Source organism: Neofelis nebulosa, chromosome 17, assembly GCF_028018385.1.
Source record: "Neofelis nebulosa isolate mNeoNeb1 chromosome 17, mNeoNeb1.pri, whole genome shotgun sequence".
Lineage (NCBI taxonomy): Eukaryota > Metazoa > Chordata > Mammalia > Carnivora > Felidae > Neofelis > Neofelis nebulosa.
The window spans coordinates 49326667-49351676 of NC_080798.1; the positions used below are offsets into that span (position 1 = coordinate 49326667).

General features: G+C 50.7%; 1 protein-coding gene across 3 annotated transcripts; it reads right to left on the bottom strand.

Annotated features, from left to right (window-relative positions):
* Positions 1 to 797: 797 nt before the first annotated feature.
* Positions 798 to 14120, bottom strand: LOC131499272 (C-type lectin domain family 18 member A-like). Of its 3 annotated transcripts, none has more exons than XM_058707145.1 (12): positions 13808 to 14120; positions 13204 to 13322; positions 10869 to 11108; positions 6117 to 6214; positions 5605 to 5726; positions 5308 to 5415; positions 4644 to 4736; positions 4126 to 4232; positions 3386 to 3437; positions 2989 to 3085; positions 1683 to 1774; positions 798 to 1170 (listed from the first exon to the last, which is right to left on the bottom strand). In XM_058707145.1, the coding sequence occupies exons 1-12, from the start codon at positions 13944 to 13946 to the stop codon at positions 1133 to 1135; spliced, it is 1305 nt and encodes a 434-aa protein (XP_058563128.1). In that variant the 5' UTR covers positions 13947 to 14120; the 3' UTR covers positions 798 to 1132. The 3 variants fall into 3 exon arrangements, with proteins under 3 accessions (XP_058563128.1, XP_058563127.1, XP_058563126.1); XM_058707144.1 differs by having other exon boundaries at positions 3386 to 3515; positions 13204 to 13295; positions 13808 to 14116; XM_058707143.1 differs by having other exon boundaries at positions 3386 to 3515; positions 13808 to 14116.
* Positions 14121 to 25010: the final 10890 nt, after the last annotated feature.

Below are 25010 nucleotides of genomic sequence, written 5' to 3' on the forward strand. Positions count from 1 at the left end.
AGCGTGAGCAGGGGAGGGGCAGAGAGGGAGACACAGAATCCGAAGCAGCCTCCAGGCTCTGAGCTGGCAGCACAGGGACCCACGTGGGGCTTGAACCCATAAGCCGTGAGATCATGACCTGAGCCGAAGTTGGACGCTCAACCGACTGAGCCACCCAGGCACCCCAATCATTGTCTTTTTGAGAAGTTCCTTTTCTGCCGTGATTAAGTCACAGCTGTTTCTATGTTTCTATTGCTTACAACCACAATAGAAACTGTGGCTGCTACACTTCTCTCTGTTCGTGACCCCGGGCCACACTCCCACCTCCAACCAGCAAAGCAACTCAATGTTCACACATAACAGCGTGCAACTGGGTAGGGGTGCATTCTGGACGCTAATGATGGCATCTGCCAGTCTTCACCTGCCCCCACGGCCGCTCTCACCACTGAAGGGAGAGGAGGGCGACGGGGCCATAACCTACCCCAGTTCCGATAATCACAAAGAAAGCAGGAACATGTAGGGGCGGGCACGGTGAATACAGGGAGAGGGTGTGGGCAGAAGTGCAAAGCCGACAGAGGCAGTGGTGAGGGGGAGCTGGAACAGGAAGTCAGGGATGCAAACAAGGCTTCCAAATCTGTGCATCATTCAGGGGCTAACACCAGAAAACTTCCAGAGGGTGGTCTGGGTCATATGGGTGAGCAGGGAAGGGACTGGGGTTGGGGGTGGGCAACCAGCAGGAAAGCCTCAGGCACCCTCTGGTGTTCCCAGGATCATCCTGACTCGGCTAGATTCCCCTTCAAAACAAGCAGGCACAAGTCTGATTCATAACTTAGTTTAATCCTTTGTGGGGTGCACCCTGGGCAGTGAGGAACCCCCATCTGCCCCACAGGGTCCGGCACACACGGAGGAGAGTGGTCTCTTCTGACTGCCGGCCCGGGGCGCCTGACACCCATCTTCCCAATGAAAGCAGGCTGAGGGGCCCCAGCCCTCTCTGGGTCTGACTTGTGCCCCCTGCCTCACTTCCCACAGGGTCCGCGACCTCTGTGGATGTTGGGCTTGCAGCCCTGGCCTGGCCCTTGTTCCAGGCAGGTGTGCAGATGGGCACGCAGGGCTGTGCCTCGGGAGGCTGGCAGGGGAGAGGCCTGGCTGAGTCTCAGGGTCCCACGGCCCACCGGGACATGTGCTCCTCCGCTGGAAAGGAAGCCAAACCGAGCGAGGGTCAGTGGCAGCCCAGGCAGTCCTCGGATGGGGACCTTCCTGTAGCTGGCCCTGAAATGGCTATCGTGCCCAGATGGAGCTCTAGACCTTTCCAGCAGGTGTTGCTGGGGGCCGATTCTGGGCCAGGTTTCACCCCTGTTCCCCACTGTCGTTCACTGGGCCCTAGGGAATCAGGAACACCAGTGAAACCAACAGGTCCCCAAGCAGCAGCTTTAGTGACAGGAGGAAAGGGACCTTGGAGAGATCCTTGGCCAGGCTGTATTCCAGTCCTGCTGCTGCACAGACGAGCTAAACTGGGCCCTTCTTCCTCTCTGGGCCTCAGGGGCCCGCAGGTACGACAACGCCCCGAGCGGGACATCCCCAGCGGCCCTGCATGCTCAGACTCTCTCTGGGCCTGTGACCTGGCTATCCTAGCGCCTGCAGTGGGCCAGCAGGGACCTCAGAGGACAGGGACCTGGAAAGGGGAGGTGTGAGAGGGCCCTTACCAAACTGGCAGATGTAACGGTTTCGGGTTTTACAACGTTGGTCATTCCAGTTGAAGGCTGCTGATGCCTGCAGCTCCACGCAGTTGCCAAACCTGCCAGGCCAAGATGTCAGGTGCTCAGGGTGGACGGACAAAATTAGGAGCCTGGGGGAGGATTAAATCTTCCTCCAGGGGCGCCTGGGTGGCTCAGTCGGTTAAGTGTCCGATTCTTGGTTTCGGCTCAGGTCATGATCTCATGGATCGTGGGTTCGAACCTCGTGTCGGGCTCCTCACTGACCGTGCAGAGCCTGCTTGGGATTCTCTCTCTCTCCCTCTCTCTCTGCCCCTCCCCTGTCCTGCTCATGAGCATGCGCTCACTCTCTCCTCTCTCAGAATAAATAAATAAATGTTAAAAAAAAAAATCTTCCACTCCAGCAGGCCACCTGCGTCTAAGAAGCCTAGGTGCCTCCAACCCACATAAGGGGCTTCTGGGAGCCAGACCCACCCCCAGGCTCCCATGCCTGCCACTCAGGCCTCTGTAACTCTTCTCAGGGAAGCTGGGAGGGCTCGGCAAACCCCCTACCTGGGCAGCAACTCCCCCTGCCCAGAGCCAGCACTCAGCCATGCCAGCCGGTGGGGGTGAAGGTAGGACCTGGAACAGTCAGGCCCATATCCTTCCTCCCAGCAGGGAGAGGGTGTGCCTGAGAGCCCAACCAGAGCGGTGTCCTCTAGGTGACAGAGCAGGGGCATGGGCCCGGCTGCCATCAATGAGGTCGAAGGACGTGGGCCAGATTTTTGGAGCCCTTAGTCCACACAGCCTGACTTCCTCTACCCTGCCCCCGCTTGCCCTGGGCATTCCTGGGCTCTGATGACCGGGGCAGGGCCACCTAACAAGAAGGCCCTCCGTACAGGCTGGCTGGGGGATGGGTGTGTGCAGGACTGGATGCAGGTGGGTGGATTGCTAAAGACCCCAGAATCAGGGTGTTGATGTAGGCAGAGGAGCGTGGTGGTGGGGGACAGGTGGAGATAACGGAGGGCTGGGAGGACAGCTGAGGGAACAGTGGGGATGGATGGATGGATGGATGGATGGATGGATGGATGGATGGAGCCTTCTAGAGCTCCCTCTCCTTTATGTAAGCCCCGAGATGCTGGGCGGTGGCTCACATCAGCTGTACCCAGACTTCCTGGGCCCCGGGTAAGGCCCAGGCCCTCACAGGGCTCAGCCGGGCAGCAGGCCGGGTGGAGGTTATTCAGTGGCATCTGAGGGCTCAGCAAGCGGTCCCGCGTGAGAGAGGGAGCCCGGAGGAGGGAGGGCACTCCAGACTCACCCCTGGTTGTCAGGCTGCCCAAAGGCGAAACTGGTGAATGACTGGTGCTCCCCGGTGGTCCAGCGGAAGGAGTCCTTTGTGGTCTTGTAGGTGAGCCCTGGGCCCCAGCAGCTGAGGTTGGCCCACCAGCCCTGGGCCCCACTCAGAGCCCAGGCTCCCTGAGAGGAGCGCCCCCGGGCTTGGAGCCTGCTGCCTAATGCCTGTCCTTAATCACCTTCCCAGCTCTTTTGGCCCCCAGGGACTCTCCCCCTCCCTCTTGTCGGTGCTCCCCACAGGGAAGGAGGTTGCCAGCCCCGTTCCGGGTCCTCGGCCCTCATCATACCCTTACCTGGGGGAGGTCTGCTGGGGGAGGTTTTGCAGCCCAGATTCCTGCACCCCCAACCAGCCAGGCACTCACCGATCCAGAAGTTTCTGGTCTCAAAGTCGCTGTCGGTCACCTCGTTGGTGGTCTCCAGGTGGCCCAGGTAGAAGGCGAGGATGTCCTGAACTTTCTGGCTCTCAATCTGGGCTAGCACCCCGCCCTTTCCCTGTAACCCCCACTCCACGTCACACTGGTAGGGCCCCAGAGCTCAGGCCGGCCCTTCCTACCCATCCCGACACCCCGAAGTGGCCAGGGACATCCTCTCCCCCACCCCACAGCCTCCTGCTTCTTAGAGTAGGGGTCCCCCTTCCTCTCCCCTGCCTGCATCTCCTCTCTCTGTGCACAGGGGCCCAGACTGGTAGGGCCCTGACCTCGGGAAGGTTTTTGTTTCATCTGTTCAGTGTCTTTAATACGTTTGAATTGGTTGCCGACATTAATAAATCTAGCGGTGCCCATGAAAATCTGAATTGCTGGTGCTCTTGAAAAATCCCAAGTTCTGACCTCTGTGAACTCCTATACCTACGTGACAGCCAGTAGCGAGGACTGAATCAGGATGGCTCCTGAGGTGGGGGTTGGGCAAGGGCTCACCCCTGGGTCCCTCAGCTCATTAGGTGACCTCCTGGCTCCCATGGGCCTCTGAGTAACCCCGCTTTACACTAATGACCAGAGTCAGGTCAGAAGAAGTCAAAGGAGCCACTTCTCAGTCCCACCTCCCTCCACTGAGACCCTTACTTGAGACCCTGGGGGTCCCTGGGAAGGCAGGGGTCAACCATCACCTGGCATTTCATCTTGGCTCCGTAGTAGGTGTCTGCCTCTGAGGACACCATGAAGCAGTCTCCGTCGATCCTCAGGTCACAAGTGTGGAAGGGGAAGCGCACCTTGGCTGGGGACAGGGGGGCCTGACTGTGTGCGTGGGGACCTCAGACTCATTACGCCTCGCTCCCTGCCAGGGCGCCAAGCTCAAGAAGCCCCTTCCCCTTCCTCTGGCCACCCTCTCCAAGCCGGAGAGTGGGTGGGAGTCAGTGTTGTGCTGGTGAATGTGTAACAGTCGGCTTGCTTTCAAAAAAAAAAAAAAAAAAAAAAGACATATAGAATTTGCCAATCTGTGCGGTGCAAATACCCCCACCAGGGACAATTTCAAGGTACCAATGTGATGTCACCGAACAGGGAGTTGGGAAGAGAGGTGCACAGTAGACTCCTGGGAGCCGGTCCGAGCTGGCTCCAACGCTCTGCTGCTGAGGGGGTCCCTGGGGTGTGGCCTGGCTCATCGGGGGACCTTGGGGGCAGGACTTACTGGCACACTGGGCTCCCCCATAGCCGACGTCACAGATGCAGGAACACTCCTCGTCCCGAAACCGGCCATGAACGCACTCCACGCTGCACCGCACTGCCAGGGCAGGCGGGGAGGAACAGAGCTCAGCCCGCAGCCCCGGGACCCCACACGCTGCCTCAGAGTGTGGGGAATGGCCACCTGCGGCCACCACGCCCCTCAGGGACGGAACCCATCCGGGCTTCAACTGCTGCTACACTTGGTTTGATCTCCATTGTAGAGAGAAGCAAATTGGGGCTTGGGAGGTGGACCTGCCCATGGTCACCGAGCTGGGAGGGGGACACTGGGAGGAGAGTCTACTTCAAGATCCTGATAATGTCCTCCTGCTACCATCCACGGCCTAAGGGCCAGATCGGAATCTACTCTGAATCCCCTACAAAGCTCAGGGTCTGGCCGGCGGTGCTCAGGCTGTTTGTTGAATGACTATATGCAGTGTCCAGGTCAGCAAGTACCTGGTCAGCACCCACCAACTCCCTCAAGACTCTCTCCAAACACTTTGAGTGAGTGCAACACGGCCCCTGGACACCCACGCAACACCGTGTGTCCCCCCACCCCCTGAGGCTGCCTGCATGTGCCCTGGGCCCAGACTTCACTCCCTGGGTGATCTGGAGCTCCACGTGCCCCTCACCTTGGCAGTATCTGCCTGTGTAGCCAGGGGGACAATGGCAGTGGCAGGTGCTGATGTTGAGACGTCCGTGGTTCCGGCAGCTCATGCGACACGGGTTCCTGGGGACCTCTGGTCAGGCGAGGTTGGAGCTCTGAGAGGGAACCTCCTTCAGGCAGCCCAGCCAGGTGCCTCCCGGGTGCTAAGGGCCACGGCTTGGAGGACAGTCCTACAGGACGCTGCTGCCCTCCACGAGCATCACCACATCAAGCTCTCTTGTACCACTGTCCCAGCAGGAGGCGGGCGGGGCGGGGCACTTACCACAGAGCCCCCCTGCGTGGTCCCAGGCTTTGAAGCAGCCTGAGACGCTGGCCGTGCAGAGAGAGCACCAGGAGCCCTTCTTATAGGGGGCGATTGTCTTCCCGTTTAGCTCCCAGTTGCCTCTGTGAGAGTAAGCACCAGAGAGGGCTGCAAGGGCCTGGCCTGGGGAAAGGGCCTCGGCCCCTTCGGCTCCTTCTGGCCCGGCCAGGGAGTCAGGGAACAGGGAGGTGACAGGGAGGTGTCCTAGGAAAGGAAAAAAATGGCCTCCAAACTAAGGCTAATGCTCCATACTTCAACCGGGCACAGCGGAACAGTGCCTCCAAGGACGGGCATCTGGGAAGCCACATTCTGCCTGGCCGGGCTCGTGAGTGCTGCCCACTTCCACACCCTCTCCCTTTCCTTCTTTCTGTGAGGGTGCAGACCAAGGGGCAAAGGCCTTGTGAGTGGGTGGGTGAGCGTTTTACCCTGGGAGGACGTACCCTCCACCCCACAACGCAGCGGTGGGCGCTTACCCGGGAGAATAGGCGCAGACGAAGGCTTCAATCTCCGCCTGGGCCCCAGAGCAGGGCTGTCGCCCGCAGCCCAGTTGGCTCGAGGTGGCCCACACGAGCTGCAGAAGACATAGTGGCTCAGACCATCATCACGGGCCCCCCCAGTCTTCTGGGGGCCAACGGCACTGACGATGCCTGTCTGAGGAGGGGAGACGCAGCCTCTGCCCCAAACCAGACAGAAAGACAACTCCCTCACCTCCCGGGGCCTCAGCAGTGGCAGCTGGGCTGGGCAGGGCTATGAGGACAGGTGGGAATAGCCTAGGAAGGCTGTCTGGGTGGGGGGAGTGGAGGGGTTTCAGTCAGCAGATACCTGAAGAAAGGAGAGAATCGTGGGTGGGTGGAAGTGGCAAAAGAAAGTCTTGGACAGGGCTTCTGGGTGACTCAGTCGTTAGGGGTCCAACTCCATCTTGGATCAGGTCACCATCTCATGGGTATGCGAGACGGGGTCCCGCCTGGGATGTGGGCTGACAGCAGCACAAAGCCTACTTGGGATTCTCTCTCTCTCCCCCTCTCTCTGTCCCTCCTCCACTTGCACTCTGTCTCTCTCTCTCTCTCTCTCAAAAAAAAAGTCTTGGACATCAAAGGTCTTGTGACCGATTGCACAGATGGCTACAACCCTTCACTCCTTCCTACAGCTCACGCTTAAATGTGCTCTTTTGCATCATGAGGAGGACTCTCTTTTCCAGCTTGTCTCTGGCTGGCCCTGTGGCTTGTGTGGGCCACCGGAATGCAGAAGAAGTGATTTTGAGCCAGTTTTGAACCTAGGCCTCAGGAGACCCCACAGGCAGAGGTGAGCCAGCTGAGGCCACTCTAGACAGCCAGCTCCCAGAAAATCAGCCAAGTGATTGCCCTTGCACGTGGGCCCCACCAAGGCCGGAAGAACTTCCCCGCTGGGCCCAGCTCAGATTGTCAACCTGCAGAATCACAGGATGCTAAACTTTGGGGTAGTATATCATACGGCAAAAGCTGGTAGCTGTAGGTCTCGGATAGTACTCCAAACTTAGATTTAAAATCTTGAAATCAGCGATAACTTGGAAACAGCGCAGGAATAGTTCAACTCCTGCAGCACTTAAAATGACAACTGTGAAATAGGGAGACACAGACATGTAGTCATATATATGTACCCGATAATTAGAGAACGTACATTCTCTTTAGGGATGCACGGAGCGTTTGCAAACATTGACCCCCCTCCCTAAACCACAAAGCAAGATTCAACAAAGACCAAAGGACCAATAGCCTATGGGCTGCATTCTATAAATACATTGCAATAAAATATCGAGTAAATAGCTTAGAAGTAAGGGGAAGGAGAAAACATAGAAAATTTAAGCATACACTTCGAAATCAAAGATATCATGATGGAAAATAGGAAACATGTAGAAATGAAAAATCACGGAACAGCAAAATTCACGGGATACAGCTAATGAAGTTTAGAGGGAAATTTATAGCTTTAAATGAATTTAGCAGAAATGGAAAAAGACTTAAAAATTAATCAAGAATATAAAAAAACAATAGGGCCGCCTGGGTGGCTCAGTCAGTCAAGCATCCAACTTCGGCTCAGGTCATGATCTCACGGCTTGTGAGTGTGAGCCTGGCCTTGGGCTCTGTGCTGACAGTGTGGAGCCTGCTTAGGATTCTCTATGTCCCTCTGCCTCTCCCCTCTTGCTTGCTCTCAGAAAAAAATAAACATTAAAAAATATTTAAAAAGAATATAAAAAAGAATAATAAACTGAATAAAGTAGGAGAAAGTAAATAATAGGGGCGCCTGGCTGGCTCAGTCAGAAGAGCAAAGGATTCTTGATGTTGGGGTTGTGAGTTTGAGCCCCATGTTGGGTGTAGAGATTACTAAAAAAAATTTTTAAACTCTTAAAAAGTAAATAATAAAAATAAGCAGAAATTAAAAATAAGAGGTAAAATCAAAAAAAAGCTGATTTGTTCAAATAGAGCTCTGGCAAGACTGGTAAAGAATGAGAGAGAAAGCACAAATAAAGCTGAAAGTTTGAAAGGACCTAGCTACAGACACAGCAAATCTTTTTAAAATCCCTGTTTAATTCTAGTTTTAAATCTGTGTTAAATACTGAACAATTCTGACCAATAAATTGGAAAACATAAAATGGACATTTTCTAGAAAACAGAACTTGGCAAAACTATCTCAAGAAGAAGGAGAAAATCTGAAATGGTCTCTGACCGTTTCTAAAAGTTGAATCAGCAGTTAAAAATCCACACATACAACACATATACACACAAAACAGCCCCAAAACAGAACAAGGTCCAAATAGTTTTACAGGAGAGTTACAGCAAATATTATAGGAACTATTCCAGGAAAGAGAAAATGAGGCAAAATTTGCAATTCATTTATGAGGTTAGCATTGCTCTAACCCAAGTAAGGGCAGTATGAGAAAAGGAAATCAGAGGTCAATTTCAATATCAAATAATAATTAGCAAAGCAGATCCAGCAATGAATTAAAAACAACAGGGCGCCTGGGGGGCTCAGTCAGTTAAGCATCTAACTGCTGATTTTGGCTCAGGTCATGATCTCATGGTTCATGGATTTGAGCCCCCATTAGGCTCTGTGCTCACAGTGTGGAGCCTGCTTGGGATTCTCTGTCTCCCTCTCTTTCTCCCCTTCTTTTGCTCCCTCTTTCTCTCTCAAAAATAAATACATACATAAATATTAAAAAAAAAACAACAGTAACAACAACAACACACACACACACTCTGCATTACATTATTTCACATTACATGATATGCCAAGTTGGCAAATATTCAAAATATTTAACAACCAGTAGGCATGGGTACTTGCCTGGGCTGAAGGAGGATCCTGGGACCCAATACTGTGCCAGGCATTCATTTTTTGGCTCTAGATCGTGGGACAGATTCTAGGTGTCTCAGGGAAGAGGCTAGGCCAGGTGCATTCTGGGAACTTGGGGCAGCTACTGTTTACTAATACATCAGTATTTTAGCATTTGCATAACTGTTATAGCATATAGTGTGTAGATGGAGAATTTTCCTTTCAAAACTTTTCTATAAAGCCATAATTAAAATATGATTTGTGTGGGGATAAACAACAACAACAAAACAACAGAATAGGACCAATAACTCAGCAAAAGACTTACGGGCAGATGTGAGCTTGGTATATGACTGAGGTGGCATTATGAATCAGTGGGGAAGGATTCAATACTCAGTAGAGGATGCTTATTTGGAAAGACAATAAAATGAGATCCTATACCACACCTGCATGAAAAATTCCAGGAGGCATAATGACATCAATCTGAAAAAGGAAAGCTTTGGAAGAAAAGATATTTCTGATGTCAGAGTGGAAAAGGATTTCTTAAACATGATACCACAAACAGATGAACTATACATTAAACTGAGAAAATGGATTAATACTAAAATCTAAAAGGTCTATCATATAAAATATAAGATACACAAAGAAAAATATAAGCCCTATGCTAGGAAAAAATATATATCCATATGACCAACAGAAAGCATAAAGAATGTAGAAAGGATGCTTGAAAATTAGTAAGAAAAAGATGCACTGTGTTAAAAAATGGGCAAGACATTTGAACAGGTAATTAACAAAGCAGGTAATATGCTCCATTTCAAATTAAAAGCAAATTAAAAATCAAGTGAGGAAGCATTTCACAGCCTCGAGTTGGTCAAAATCAAGGAGCCTGGCAATACTGGGGAAGCAAGAACTGACTTGTGAATGGGAGTACAGTTGGCATGGCCACTTTGGCAATAACTCATAAGGTCGTAGTTGCATGCTATGCTATGACCTGGCCATTCACCTTCTAAATGCATCCTAGAGAAACTCTGTACACATATGCACGAAAGGAGCTGAAGTAGGATTTGTGCATTGTGGAAGTACTTTTATTTTTAAAAATTTTTTTAAAGTTTGTGTTTATTGTTTTGAGAGAGAGAGAGAGAGAGAGAGAGAGAGAGAGAATCCCAAGCAGGCTCCGTGCTGATAGTGCACTTGACAGAGGGCTTGAACTCACGAACTGAGATCATGACCTGAGCCAGAATCAAGAGTCGGGCGCTCAACCAACTGAGCCACCCAGGTGCCCCCGGAATGACTTTTAATAGTAAAAAAGTAGAAATAACCTAGATGCTTATAAATTGCAGTTTATTCATAGTGAATCACCCATGTGTATCTGGGTCAACGGAAGTAAATCTTAGAAACATGGTCTGGGGTGGTAAACGAGACACACACAGAGAGCACTCATACGGGACTTAATAACACACAACCCACTTGCAAAAGCTGTAAAGGTATGAAAACACTTAGACATGCAGTAAAAGTATTAAAAATGCTTTGGCTTTGCCTGTGTTTTTCAGTGCTGCACCTAGCGCCTAAACAATGCCAGGTACATAAAATAAAACAAAGGAAATGTGCTTGGGACTGATCCACCTGGATTTCAGGAAGGTCACCCACCTCTGGGGAAGGACAGAGGAAAGAGCAGGAGTAGGGCTTCAGTTCTGTTGTTTGTTTTTTCTTCAGAGATGAGAAACAACTATAGTTAAACATTTTCTAAATCTGGGTAATGGGTAAAAGGGAGTCCATTATTTGATGTTTGAAATATTTCGTATTTAAAGCTGAAAAAGTAAAACTATACAACTCGGGGGGAAAGGGACCACCAATTTCAGGACGAACGGTAGCCCTTCTGAGCTGCCCCCAGTGGCCCAGGGGCCTTGGAGCCAGGGGCACAGCCTCACCTGAGTGTAGCGGGTGCAGGTGGCATTGGGGGCACACTCGGCTGCTGTGTAGCTGTACCGCTGCCCCTCTGCGAACCACAGGCCCACCACGTGGACGAAAGATGCTGAACCCACGGGCAGCAGCTGCACGTTCCAGCCCACTTGCTGCGTGGCTCGAGGTGCCGATGCAGACTTCGGGGCTGGGGCACCACAGAGAGCCGCCTTGGCCTGAGCCCATCGGGCCAGGCTCTCGCTCCAGTCCTGGGGGCGGCGCAAACAGAGACGTCAGCAGGGACCTTTGGGCCAGGCCTTAGTGATTCAACCTCCCCACAGGGTGTAGGCTCATGCAGAGAGCACTGGACGGGGATTCCTGCTTGGCCACCTGACCCCTCCAAGCTTCTTTCACCCACTTCCCCCCCACCCCCACCCCCACCCGGAGCCAGGGGAGGTCAGTCTGGACCTTGGAGAGCAAGAAACTCTCCAAGATATGTTTGTAAAAGTACCGGCGATGTTTGGACACCTGACCCAGCCTGGCTCTACCCAGGCCTGAGAGCTCCCATCCTTCTGACTCCTGTGTGGGTGCCCTTAGGCCCTGCTTTGGGCACCACCCCAGGAAGGGGGGTGATGGTGCTCCTGAGGGAGTAGTGTTAGCCGGGTGATGGGATGGGCTTCTCTGGTAGTTTTTCCTGTCTGGTAATGCGAGCCCTGGGCAGTGCCCAAGCCTTGCAAACTGGTTTTGTGTTTGCCATTAGGTACAACTGGTCTTGGCCATTGGCAGAAAGGTTCACTTGCTCCCACTTGACTTTTCTTTGATGCAAAAGGCCTCAGCAGCCATGCTGCTTTGTCCTGTTCTCTAACCCTGGCCTTGGAGTGCGTTGGGGTGCCAACAGGGAAGCAGGACAAGAGAGGCTCCCGGCCCCAGGGCTCTGGCCCCAGACAGCACTGTCCTCTGGAGCGGCCCCAATCTTTTCTCCCCACCCACAAACCAACAGACTTCCCCTCATACCCCCGCTGCCACCCAGTAGTCCTCTGTCCTCTTAAACAAGGGGCTCATTGGGGCACCTGGGTGGCTCAGTAGGTTAAGCATCCGACTCTTGATTTTGGCTGAGGTCATGAACTCATGGTTCACGAGTTTGAGCCCCGCTTTGCTCTGTGCTGACAGTACAGAACCTGCTTGAGTTTCTCTTTCTCTCTCTCTCTGCCCCTCCCCTGCTCACACTCTGGCTCTCTCGTTCTCAAAATAAACTTAAAAAATTTTAAACGAGGGGTTCAGCAATGAAGAAGACATGGGTCACCCCATCACCATGCCCTGGCCCAACCCAGCCACCCCATTAGCAGTCCCCTAATCTCCACGAGACTCAACATGAGGACAGTAAGGTACCTGCAGGGTAAGATTGTCATGGGGATTGCAACTTCCCCAGAGCCTCAGCCTCCACTGGGGGAAAGCCCTAGAGGGCTGCAGAGGTGAGGGAGGCTGAGTGGTGGGGCTCCATTCTCATCTTCTATGAAATGCTCTTTTTCTAAGACTTTGGTCAAAGGGGCATGAAAACTATAGAAACTGCTGACCAGGTGATCGGGACGCCCCCACGCCAGGCGCTTGAGCTGGGAGCAAGGAGAGTGGGCAGTGGGGGCCAGGACCTGCGCCTGAGGAGGGGCAGAGCTGCTGCGGAGCAGGGAAAGGGGGAGAAGCGACCCCTTCCCGCCGGCTCGCCCCACCCCCACCTCCTGGGAAACTGACCCGGGAGCTCTCAAGGTCACCACCACTGAGCCAGCCTGGAGGAGTTTATGGGAGGCAGCCATGGGGAACCCTGCCCACCCCCACACGATCCTGCTCTCACTCCCGGGCCTGTTAACATGGGCCGGGCTTGCGTTCCTGGGCCCCGGATGGTCCCCGCCCGCCCGCCCGGTGGTCCCAGTTGGTGTGGTGGGAAATCCTGCCATGCTACCCAGCCCCCAGTGAATGAGGAGGGAGCTCAGAGGGGCCCCACTTAGTCACCCAGACAAACCATGAAGAAGCACTGGGCCCTGGTCACATTCAAGCCCCCTCCCTCAAGCGGGGTGCTGCTCCCTCCCAGTCCTCTGCCCCTCTGATCCTGCTGGGACTTCTTTGTGGAGCACTCCTTCCTTGTCTTCTGGTCTCCCGGGCAACGGGATGGGATGTGAGGAAAGGCCAAAGAACTGCCCTTCTGGGAAGCAGGCAGCTGCGGAGCCCCCGCAACCAGGCATGGTCCCCTCAGTGGGCCAGGTGACTGGCTACCCCCCTGCCCTGCTCAGGTGGATGGGCGCCTGGCACCAGTCTGGCCTCCTGAGGCCTCTTCACGTTTGCCCCTCCAGCCACCCTCTTGGGGGTCCTCACCATTCTCTGCATGTTGGCTGCAGGAGGGTGCACCCGGCTGCGCAGGCGGTTGTGGAGGGACAGGAGCAGGAACGTCTCCTTACTGCTCAGAGCTGGGGTGGGAGACAAGGTCAGGCCCCCTGGGTGATGGGGTGGGGGTCACCGTGGCAAGATTAGAGTGCAGCCCTGCCCTTAGGAAACAAGAGCAGGAGGGGCTGGGGAGGATGGTGGGCATACGGGAGGGCTCGCGCAGAGGGATGGGAGGCAGGTGTGGGGCTGGCAGAGAGGCAGGTGCCCAGGTACCCTTGGGCTGAGGGCCGGGGGTGAGGGTAACAGGAGGGGGTGAGGGCCAGGGGCTGGATGCGTGGAGGGGTCAGCCCTGGGGCTCCTTGGCTGGTCTTCCTCCTGGACCCCCGAGCCTGGGCCCACTCCCCTTCATTCTTCCTGCTCCCCAGCCCCCACCCCCCCAACCATCTTGGGCCCTTGGATTACCCAAGGGGACTCTTTAAACCACAGCTAGCCTGCCCAGGGCTCAGGCCTGGGAACTGGCTTCCAGCAGCCCCGGAGCACCCCTCTGCAGAGCTCATAGCGGCTCCACCTCTTTCCTCACCCGGGGGCCCCTTACCTCCAGGCGCTGGAGCCTGTTCCTCCTGCGGCAGGAGCACCTCCACCTCCGTCCGGGCCATGCCAAGGAGAGCCAGAAGTATGGGCAGGAGGCCAGGCCAGCGGCCCCCCAGCCTGGTGGAGGGCTCTGGCCACAGCATGGGCCACTCTGGATGTGGCCTGGCTCAGCCGTCCAGCCCGCTTCCCAGGCTAGATAGAGTGTTCACAATCTCAAGGGGTCAGGCTGTACTGGCAGACAAAAGGGGGAGGCTGGTGAGTAATCGGTGTATCCCAAAAGCCTCCCGTCGGCCCTGGCATGAGAGAAAGCCAGCTCCAATCCCAGGGCTCCACCCCCCTCCAGCCACTGGCCTGGCCAGCAGCCCTGCCCGTAACAACCAACCCAGCAGTGTGCACTGACCCTGTGGCCCCTGCTAATCATTGCAGGATTATTGGAGCCCTTGGGGAGCCCTGGGAGCCCCCACCGATTGGCCCACAGACATTCCAGGGCTGTGGATTAGCAAATGATGGCCGTGCCCTGGCCGGGACAGTGTCCTTTGGGCACATCGGTAGCTTCTACTCCCAGGCCCAGGGCAGGCAGGCGGGAACTGGGCAAGACCCCAGGGGAATTCTTCCCTTTCTCGGGAAGCTCGTCCCAACCCCCAGCCATGAATTAAACATAGATGGATGGTAACCACACACCAGGCAGGTGCCACTGGTGGGCGGGGGCACTGAGGTGTTGGGTTTGTAGGGGAATAGGGGCTAGGGTTGCACCTGTAGGCCGAAAAAAGTGCCTTAGGACTCGGGGCGGTGTGTGTCTGGGCAGTGTCGGGGGCTGGGCCCCAGCACTATGGTCCCCCCCCCCCCCCCCCCCCCCCCCCCCCCCCGCACGACTGCAGGCCAGGAGAGGGCCAGGCAAGCAGAGGAGACCACGTGATGCCCTTGGCTGACTGGAGTCCTGCTGGGAACCAGTCAGGCTCTAGACAAACAGGCAGTGTAGCAGGAGGGCAGCAAATCACCGTGATGCTTTGGGGCCTAGCCGAGGCCTACACAGTCCCACCAGAATAAATTGAAACAGATCCGCACCGTGGCCCACATTTCTTAGAAAAGACGAGGCTATCCTGCAGGCCCTACCCAAATGCCCATATCCCTCTCAGGGGAAAGCAAAGTTTATTCCGCCACCGCAGAGGATAGCCTTGGAAGCCAACTACTTCCGCCTTCTGGAGTCTGTGTGACCTCTGACCTCTAGGCCAGCACCCTCTCAGAGCCAGGTGTCAACTTTTGGCAAACTCTGCTGAGACCCAAGTGGGCTTGGGTTTCTGGGGAGAAGCACTGATGGAACGTGTATTGTCTTCATGGGGGGTGGGGGCAGGGCCAGGCACAAGGGCCCGTAAGCTGGCCTGGGGTTGTGCATCCCCTCCGACAGACTACCCGGCCCTTGAGTGTCTCCTCCCTAAACGGATGGCCAGACAGCCTCAGAGTCATCCTGTCTGGATCCTAGCAATGTTTAACAATAGTGTAGTGACCTCTTTCTGTAGAGCTTACAAAGCACGTTCATACATGTGAGTTCCCTTAATTGTCGCAACAACACCGCGCAGTAGCAGTCACCCGTCTTGTAGATGAGGAAGCCGGGCTCCGTGTGTCTGAGGGACTTGCCCCAGGTCACCTGGCAAACACGTGGAGGGTCCCAGCTAATCCGGGGTTTCTGTCTTCACATTCCTGGACACCGGTGCAAATCTGGCTTAATTTACACCGTGGCCTTTTGAGTTCCCCCACATTCCCACAGCCCTGCACTATGCCGGGTAACAAAACCCAATTCTTGCTCCTGGGCTTAAGAGATAAACGTGGTGGTTCTCCCGTGTAGCACGATGCCCGGCACTTGGGACAGGTCGGAAAATATATTTTGAGGCCCGGGGGGGAGTGACTTTTGAGGGGCCCTGGCCCACTGCAAATGGAGGCCAGGGCGAGCCTAGCTTCAGGAGCTAGAAGAGGAGGAACTAAGGTGATAAAACACCAGACTTCTGACTGCCTGGGTTCTGAGATACCCTGTGTGACCCTGGGATTGTCACTTCCACTCCTGGGTGTCAGTGTCCAATGGTGTTAAGCAGGCCTTGTGCCTTGGTTTACGTGACATTTAGTTCTGGGTCCAGACTTTTTACAGGAGCCTGCTGAATATTTGGGGTGGGCACCTCCTTTCTTGCCTGGCAGATTGTCCCAGTAAGCATCTTCTAGTCTGATTTCTACCACCAAGATTGTTCTGAATTCCATATAAACCAACTCCTAGGATACGCACCCTTCAAGGCCTAGGTTCCTCTGCTCTCCAGGTCTATGAGATTCACCCGTGTTGTGGTCTGTATCAGTAGGTTGCTTTGTTGTTTGTTTGGGTGGTAGTATTTCATTGGATTTTCATTCTCTTATTGATGGGCACTTGGGGTGTTTTAAGCTTCTGTTTATTATGAATAAAGTTGCTGTTGGGGCACCTGGGTGCCTCAGTCGGTTAGGCGTCCCACTCTAGATTTCAGGTCATGATCCAGGTCATGATCTCATGGGGTGAGATCGAGCCCTGTGTCAGTCTCTGTGCTGGGTGTGGAGCCTGCTTAAGATTCTCTACCTCACTCTTCCTCTCCCTCTGCCCCTCCCCCTCCCTCTACAAAAATAAAGTAAATCAAAAGGAAATTGATTATTACTACAAGTCGCTATCAACGTGACTGTACAATTTAAATTTTATTTTAGCAACCAAAAGAAAGAAAGAAAGAAACAAAAGAAAGAAAGAAAAGACAAAATAACCCAATTCAGGAGGGAGACATCATAACAACTGATACAGCAGAAATTAAAAAAACTTGGAATATTAAGAACAACTTTATGTCAATAAAATAGACAATGTAAGTACAATGGAAAAATTCCTAGAAAGACAAATTACTAAAATTGACTCACGAAGAATAAGAAATCTGAATAGACCAATCACAATGGAAGGCATCGAATGAGTAAGCAAAAATCCTCTCAGAAAGAGAAGTTGAGGTGCAAACAACTTCATTGCTGAATCCCATCAAATATTTAAGGAAGGAGTAATACCAATCACACATAAACATTTCAGAAAGCACAAATGGAGGAGCATTTCCCAACTCATTCTGTAAGGTTGGTATCACACTGATATCAGAACAAGACAAAGATGTCACAAGAAAATAAAACTATTGATCAATATTATGAATATGGCATGAATACTGACCCAAAAGTCCTCTACAAAATATTACTTACCTAGTAACATAGAAAAAGGATTCAACACCATGACCAGGTAGGATTTACTCCAGGAATGCAAGGTTGGTTGAGCATTAACAAAAGTCAGTTAATATGGGGCGCCTGGGTGGCTCAGTCAGTTAAGAGTCTGACTTCGGCTCAGGTCATGATCTCACCGTTCATGAGTTTGAGCCCCGTGTCAGGCTCTGTGCTGACAGCTCAGAGCCTGGAGCCTGTTTCGGATTCTGTATTTGTCTCTCTCTCTGCCCTTTCCCTGCTCACGCTCTGTCTCTCTCTCAAAAATAAATAAACGTTTAAAAAAAGAAAGTCAGGTAATGTAATAGAACAAAGGGCAAAACCCACACAATCACCCCAAAGACACAGAAAAAGTATCTGATAAAATCCCAAACCAATTCCTTGCGAAAGTTCTCAACAAGCTGGGAATAGAAAAAAAAAAAAAAATCCTCATCCTGATAAAGGGCCCTGTTATGGGCTGGAATGTGTCCTCCTCCCCAAATGTATATGTTGAAGTACGAATCCTGGTACCTCAGAATTGGAATACATTTGAAGACAGAGACTTTTTTTTTAATGTATGTTTATTTTGACAGAGAGAGAGAAAGCACAAGCAGGGGAGGGACACAGAGAGAGGGAGAGAGAGGATCCCAAGCAGGTTCCACACTGTCAGCGCAGAGCCTGATGCGGGGCTTGATCTGACGAACTGTGAGATCATGACCTGAGTGGAAATCAAGAGTCTGACGCTCAACCGACTGAGCCACCCAGGTGCCCCGGAGACAGAGTCTTTAAAGAGGTAATTAAGGTTAAAGGAGGTCATGGGGGTGGGCCCTGACCTAATATGACTGATGCTCTTATAGGAAGAGGAGTTAGGATACACATAAACGCTGAGAGGAGATCATGTGAAGACATAGAAGGTGGCCGTCTATAAGCCTAGGAGACATCTTGCAGAAGAAGCCGGTCCTGTTACACCTTGATCTTGGCTTTCTAGCCTCCACAACTGTGAGTAAAACACATTTCTGTTATTTAAGCCACGCAGTCTGGTACTTTGTTACGACAGCCCCGGCAAACAAATACAGACCCTGTGAAAATCCTACAGCAAACATCATACTTGATGGTGGAAGACTAAACACTGTCTTTCTAAGATCAGAAACAAGGCGAGAATGTGTACTCTCACCACTCCTATTCCACATTATGTTATTGGATGTGTGATTAGTGTGAGAAGGTGAGAACACTAAAGGCATCCAGAAGGGAAAAGAGTTAAGTAAAACTATCTTTATTTGCAAACGATAGGCTCCTATATGTAGAAAATCCTGAGGAATGTTTAAAAAAACTACTAGGGTGCCCGGGGTTGAATACCCAACTCTTGGTTTCAGCTTGGATCATGATCCCAGGGTTGTGAGATTGAGCCCCATGTCGGGTTCTGTGCTGAGCGTGGAACCTATTTGGGATTCTCTCTCTCTTCCTCTGCCCCTCCCTCCCACTCATGTTCTCTCTCTCTCAAAAATTAAAAAATAAAAATTTAAAAAAAAAACCCTACCACAAAGGTTTTAGGATATAAAATGAATAGACAAAATCAATTGTATTTCTTTTTTTTTTTTTTTTCAACGTTTATTTATTTTTGGGACAGAGAGAGACAGAGCATGAACGGGGGAGGGGCAGAGAGAGAGGGAGACACAGAATCGGAAACAGGCTCCAGGCTCCGAGCCATCAGCCCAGAGCCTGACGCGGGGCTCGAACCCACGGACCGCAAGATCGTGACCTGGCTGAAGTCGGACGCCCAACCGACTGCGCCACCCAGGCGCCCCTCAACTGTATTTCTATAAATTAGCAATAAACAATCCAAAATAGGGGGCGCCTGGGTGGCTCAGTCGGTTAAGTGGCCGACTTCAGCTCAGGTCGTGATCTCACAGTTCATGGGTTCGAGCCCCGCGTCGGGCTCTGTGCTGACAGCTCAGAGCCCGGAGCCTGCTTTGGATTCTGTGTCTCCCTCTCTCTCTGCCCTTCCCCTGCTTGAGTTCTGTCTCTGTCTCTCTCTCAAATAAACGGTAAAAAAATGTTTAAAGAGAAATAAAAGAAGGTGAGAAATAGATCCTAAAATGTACATGGAAAAGGTGAAGGAATTAGAATAACCAAATTGTTTTCAAAAAAAAAAAAAACAAAAAACAAAGATCGAGAACTTGTACCTGATCTCAAACTGTGCGGTGAAACTATAGCAATCGCAAATATGCGCTCTAGAGAAAGGATAGACCTACAGATCAAGGGAACAGAATGGACAGCTCAGAAAGAAACATTAAGTTTTAGGCTCAACTGATTTTTGACCAAGGTGCCAGAACAATTCACTGGGGGAAAGGATAATCTTGTCAGCACGTGGTGCTGGGATCATTGCATATCCATATTCAAAAACACAAATTTACAGTTATTTCAGAGTACCCACAAAATGAATTTCAAATGAATCATAGACCTACATATAAAAGCAAGAACTGTAAAAGACCTGGGGGAAAAAAACATGGGAGAATATCTTTGTGACCCTGAGTCAGGCAATGATTTCTTAGATACGACACCAAAAAGACAATTCATAAAACCAAAAAATCAGTAATTTCATAAAAATTAAAAACTTTTGACTCTCAAAAGACACCAATGTGAAGATGAAAAGACAGGCCTCGCATTGAGAGGAAAAAAAATTTTAATGTTTATTTATTTTTGAGAGATAGAGACAGAGCATGGGAAGGGGAGAGAGAGAGGGAGACACAGAATCCAAAGCAGGCTCCGGGCTCTGAGCGGTCAGCCCAGAGCCCGGCGCAGGGGCTTGAACTCATCAACTGTGAGATCATGACCTGAGCCAAAGTCAGATGCTTAACTGACTGAGCCACCCAGACTCCCCGATAGGAAATATTTTTAAATCATATATCTGGTAAAGGACTCATATGCAGTACACAAAGAACTCTTACAATGAAATAATGAGAAGACAAACGACCATTTTTAAAAATGGGTGCGGCACCTGGGTGACTCAGTGGGTTGAGCATCAGATTCTTGATTTTGGCTCAGGTCATGATCCCAGGCTTGTGGGACTGAGCCCCATGTCGGGCTCCGTGCTGACGGTGTGGAGCCTGCTTGGGATTCTCTGTCTCTGCCTCTTTCTTTGCCCTTCCCCCACTCACAATTAAGATTCTCTCTCACCTTCTGTCCCTTTCATGCTCTCTCTCGCGCGCTCTCTAGAAAAGGGGGAGGGCAAAAGATTTTAATAGATGTTTCACACAAAAAGGCATATGAATGGAGGAAAAGCACACGAAAAGATGCTAAACATCATTAGTCACTAAGGAAATGAAAATTAAAACTACAATGAGATACCATCACGCACCCAGGAGAAAGGATAGTCCAAAAGACAGGTCCAAGTTTGAGTGAGATGTGGTGAAATGGGAACCCGCATATATTGCTGGTGGCCGGGTAAAACTGTACACTTTGGAAAAGAGTGTGGCAGTTTCTTAGAAAGTCAAATATATACTTACCACGAACCCCAGAAATTTTACTTCTAGTTATCTGTCCAGGAGAGACAGACACACACGTCCATACAAAGACTTGTCCACAAGTGATGGCAGCAGTAACATTCATAACAGCCAAAAGCTGGAAACAACCCAATGTCCTTTGAAATGTTGAACTGATAAACTGTGTTTAGCCATGAAATGGAACACCATTCGGCATTCAAAAGGACCAAACGTTTTCCCCACCTTGCTTTACTGAGATATAATTGACGGTAATGGAACATGCTTTTGAGTCATACTACAACTTGGATGAACTTCAAATACCTTCAGCTAGGGGAGTGGAATCACACAAGTGATATGTTGGGCGATTTCGTTTATAGGAAATGTCCACAAAGGCAACTCTCTAGAGGCAGAAAGCAGATCAGTGTTGTCTAGGGGAGGGGGTGCCTGGCTGGCTGGCTTGTGTAGAGCACGCGACTTTGATCTTGGGGTTGTGAGTTCCAGCCTCTTGTTGGGTGTACTTAAAAAAATTAAAAATCTTTAAAAAAAAGGTTGCCTGGGGATGGAAATAGGGCTTGACTATAATTCATGAGAGAGGGGCGCCTGGGTGGCTCAGTCGGGTAGGCGTCTGACTTCAGCTCAGGTCATGATCTCACAGCCCATGAGCCCAAGCCCCGCATTGGGCTCTGCGCTGACAGCTCAGAGCCTGGAGCCTGCTTCGGATTCTGTGTCTGCCTCTCTGCCCCTCCCCTGCTCACACTCTCTCTTTCTCACAAATAAATAAACATCAAAAAATTTTTTTTAATTTCATGAGAGAACTTTTTGGGGCGACATAAAGGTTCTGAACCTGGATTGTGGGGACAGATGCCCAAATGTATAAACTGACTGAAAATCATTCAACTGTACATATATGATGGATGCAATTCCTGGCAGGTAAAATATATCCCTCTAAAGCTGTTTAAGAGAACAAACAAACAGTAGGAAACACCAACTCATTTTATGAGTCCAGCATCGCACAGATACCAAAACCAGACAGAGATACCACACGAAAAATTTTTAGGGCGACGTGTCCCTATGTCTGTAGTTTAGTTTGAAATGTGCCCAAACCAAGACTGATTGATAACTAGATGAACAAACACATGACAAAGGATGTTTAGTAGAATGGTAGGATCTAGCATTAGGTATTTGGGCATTCCCTGCAAAAATCCTTCAACTTTGCCGTACCTTTGAAATCTTTGATAATAAAACGGAAAAAGAAATGTATCCATAACACAGGACATGGCTCGGCTGAGAATAAATTTTATGAAGTCAAACAGTATAAATAATATCGATGTAATCCAAAAAGGAGAAGAAAGACAAAGTTTAAAAATAGGTGGCAAGAGGAAGGGACAAGTATGGGGGTGGGGTGAGAGCTACGTGGCCGTCTAAGTCGGTAGAGAGTATCTGGGCTTCAAGTCTGAGAAATACGAGTATAAGGGCGACTGAGGAGGTTGAGTTAATGACCAGAAGAAAGAGCTGTAAGAGTTGATTGAGAATTGCAGGGGTGGGGTTGTTCAGGGACCTGCTGTTTATCGTTCGTTATCGGCCTCGTAGTATTGCTCAACTTAAAACTGGTGTCTGTGTTACTTTGATAAAAATAAAAATTAAATTAAAAAAATTAGCCACAGGGGTGCCCGGGTGGCTCAGGCGGTTAAGCATCCAACTCTTGATTTCAGCTCAGGGCATGACCTCGAGGTTGGTGAGCTTGAGCCCGTACCAGGCTCTGCAATGACAGTGTGGAGCCTGCTTGGGATTCTCTCTCACTCTTTTTCCTCTCTCTCTCTCTCTTTCTCTGCTTTTCCCCTGCATGCTCTCTCTCAAAAATACATCAATAAACTTAAACATTAGTCACAAAAAGCTCATACTTAAGCTCTTGGAAATATAATAAGACCGGAAGCCTTTGCCTGTTTGGGGCAGATGATCAGGGAGAAGCCTGAAATTGCCCAAGACTGGCTCACTTGGGTCAGGGCTGCTTCTGTCTAGGGATGGCGTCTGGGTGCTGGAGGGGCCCCCACCCTCCAGAGTCTCCAGATCCTGCCCCTGCCTCAGTTGGGGGCTGGAGTTTGCAGGAGCCTGGAGGCTGTGTGCCCATCTCCTGTTCCTCTTGGCTCCTGGCTGGCTGAGCAGCTGCAGTGTGAGTTCTGGAATCCTGCCTGGGGGAGGAAGGCAAAGCCTAGCTAGGCAAAGAGAGTTTTACATTTGAGAGTAGGTGTGGCACTAGGTCATATGGAGAGAATCTGTGCCTAACCCTTACTGAGAAGAGTAGAGGGAACACACATTTACAAAGCATTTTGAGAAGAAAAGGTGGAGTCTAGAACAAGCAAGTGTTTCATCAGGCCCAGAGCTCTGGACTAAGTAGATTTGGAAAGGAGAATGGGAACTTGCTTTTTTGCGTCCAAACCCTCCATGTGTGTTGCCACTGGAATTTCTCCCTCCCACAATTCTGCTGAACTTCCATTGGAAAAGCTGCCAGAAAGGAGCGTCTGGGTGGCTCAGTCGGTTAAGCGTCTGACTTCAGCTCAAGTCATGATCTCACAGTTCGTGGGTTTGGGCCCCGCATCAGGCTCTATGCGGACAGCTGAGAGCCTGGAGCCTTCTTCGGATTCTGTGCCTCCATCTCTCTGCCCCTCGCCTCCTTGCACTCTGTCTCAAAAATAAAAAAACAGGAAAAAAATAATAAAATTAAAAGGCCAATGCTTAAAAAAAGAGTAGTAACAAAGGCAGCTCTCAGGCACTGATTGTTGTGCAAGGAGCCAAGCATTTTATACACATTGTTTGAGTCTTGGAAAAAAAAAAGTATCATTGCTAATTTTACAAGCAAGTAGATAGAAGCTAGGATGATTACTTTTTTTAAAAGTTTATTTATTTTGAGAGAGTTGTATACACACAAGCTGAGGAAGGGCAGAGAGAGAGAGAGAGAAAGAGAGAGAGAGAGAGATAGAGAGAGAGAGAGAGGGAGAGGGAGGGAATCCCAAGCAGGTTCTGCACTGTCCAAACTGGACACGAGGCTTGATCCCACATTGTGGGAGCATGACCCTGGGAGCGTGACCTGAGTCAAGATCAAGAGTCAGATGCTGAACTGACTGAGCCACCCAGGCACCCCTAGGAGGATTAATTTTATGCATCAACTTGGCTAGGCCATGGTGTCCAGAAGTTTGGTCAAGTACTCCTCTGGATATTGTTGTACAGGTATTTTCTAGATATGATTGACAGTCGACTGTTTGACTAAAGCAGATCACTCGCTATAACGTGGGTGGGCCACATCCATTCACTTCAGGGCATTAAAAAAAGCACCAAGGTCTCCAGAGGAAAAAGGAATTCAGCCCCTAGACTACCTTTGAACTCAAGAACCCAAATCAAACATTCTTAGGTCTCCACCATGTCCACTGCCCTACAGATTTTGGATTTACCAGCCCCTACAGTCTGGTGAGCCAAATCCTTAAAATAAACCTCACCCTCCATACACACATCCTATAGGCTCTTTCTCTTTTTCTAGGCTTTTTTAGGGCCTAATACAGAGGCAGGGCTTTCCTGCACCACACACCAGATCTGTGGGTTGCCTCGTCCACTCACCACAGAAGACCGAGGCTGGAACAGAGAGGGCTGGAGGACTTCTGAGGCACCTGAAGAGGCAGAGAGGATAGTGACCCACTCAGAACAACTCAGTAGTCCTTTATTAGACACTGTCAGCTCAGCCGAAGCATACCGTCTCACCAGAGGGCCATTTGACAATACCTGTCAAAACTGTACGTCATCACACTCTGTGATCTGGCAATTTTATTTCCATAAATTTACCTTAGGAAAATAACTGGACTCAGGTATATTGGTAGACCTACAAACAGGACTGTTATAATGAGAAAATAAATGTAATTAGAGGAGAGGATAAAGTTTTAAATGAGACACCCGGTCTATGCAGTACTATGCAGGCCCCATAAAAGAAAAATGAAGAACTCTCACTTCTGGGTAGGATGGAGTTGTTGGCAGCCAAATAATGTTCCCACTGAAAACAACTAGAAAAGCCAGAGGAACAGACGATATTTCAGGTTTAAGAGAGGTACAGAAGCAACAGTGGCCAGAAGGGTTAAGGATGTGCAGAGGGAAGAGCCACGGAGGTACAAAGTGACACCTTTCAGCCATCTGCAATTGCCAATTCTGGCAAGAGGCTAAGGATCCAGGTTTTCCCCAGGGGGAAGGCTGCAGGTGAGACAAGAGAAATCAGCAGAGCCGTTTATAATCCCACAGGCTGCAGTGACAAAACCGAAAGCCTGAGGAACCTCAAATATATGTTCAGTTATCACCATTACCTGAAGTCTGAAATTTTATAAGATGGGAACCTTAAAAGCTAAGCCCAACCTCTGTGAAGCAGAGCGGAATTTTGCAGAGTCACAGTGCTGAGAAGATAAATGATCAGAGTTTGACATCTCAAAAGGAAACCCTCTGCTGTATACACCAGGATTTCAG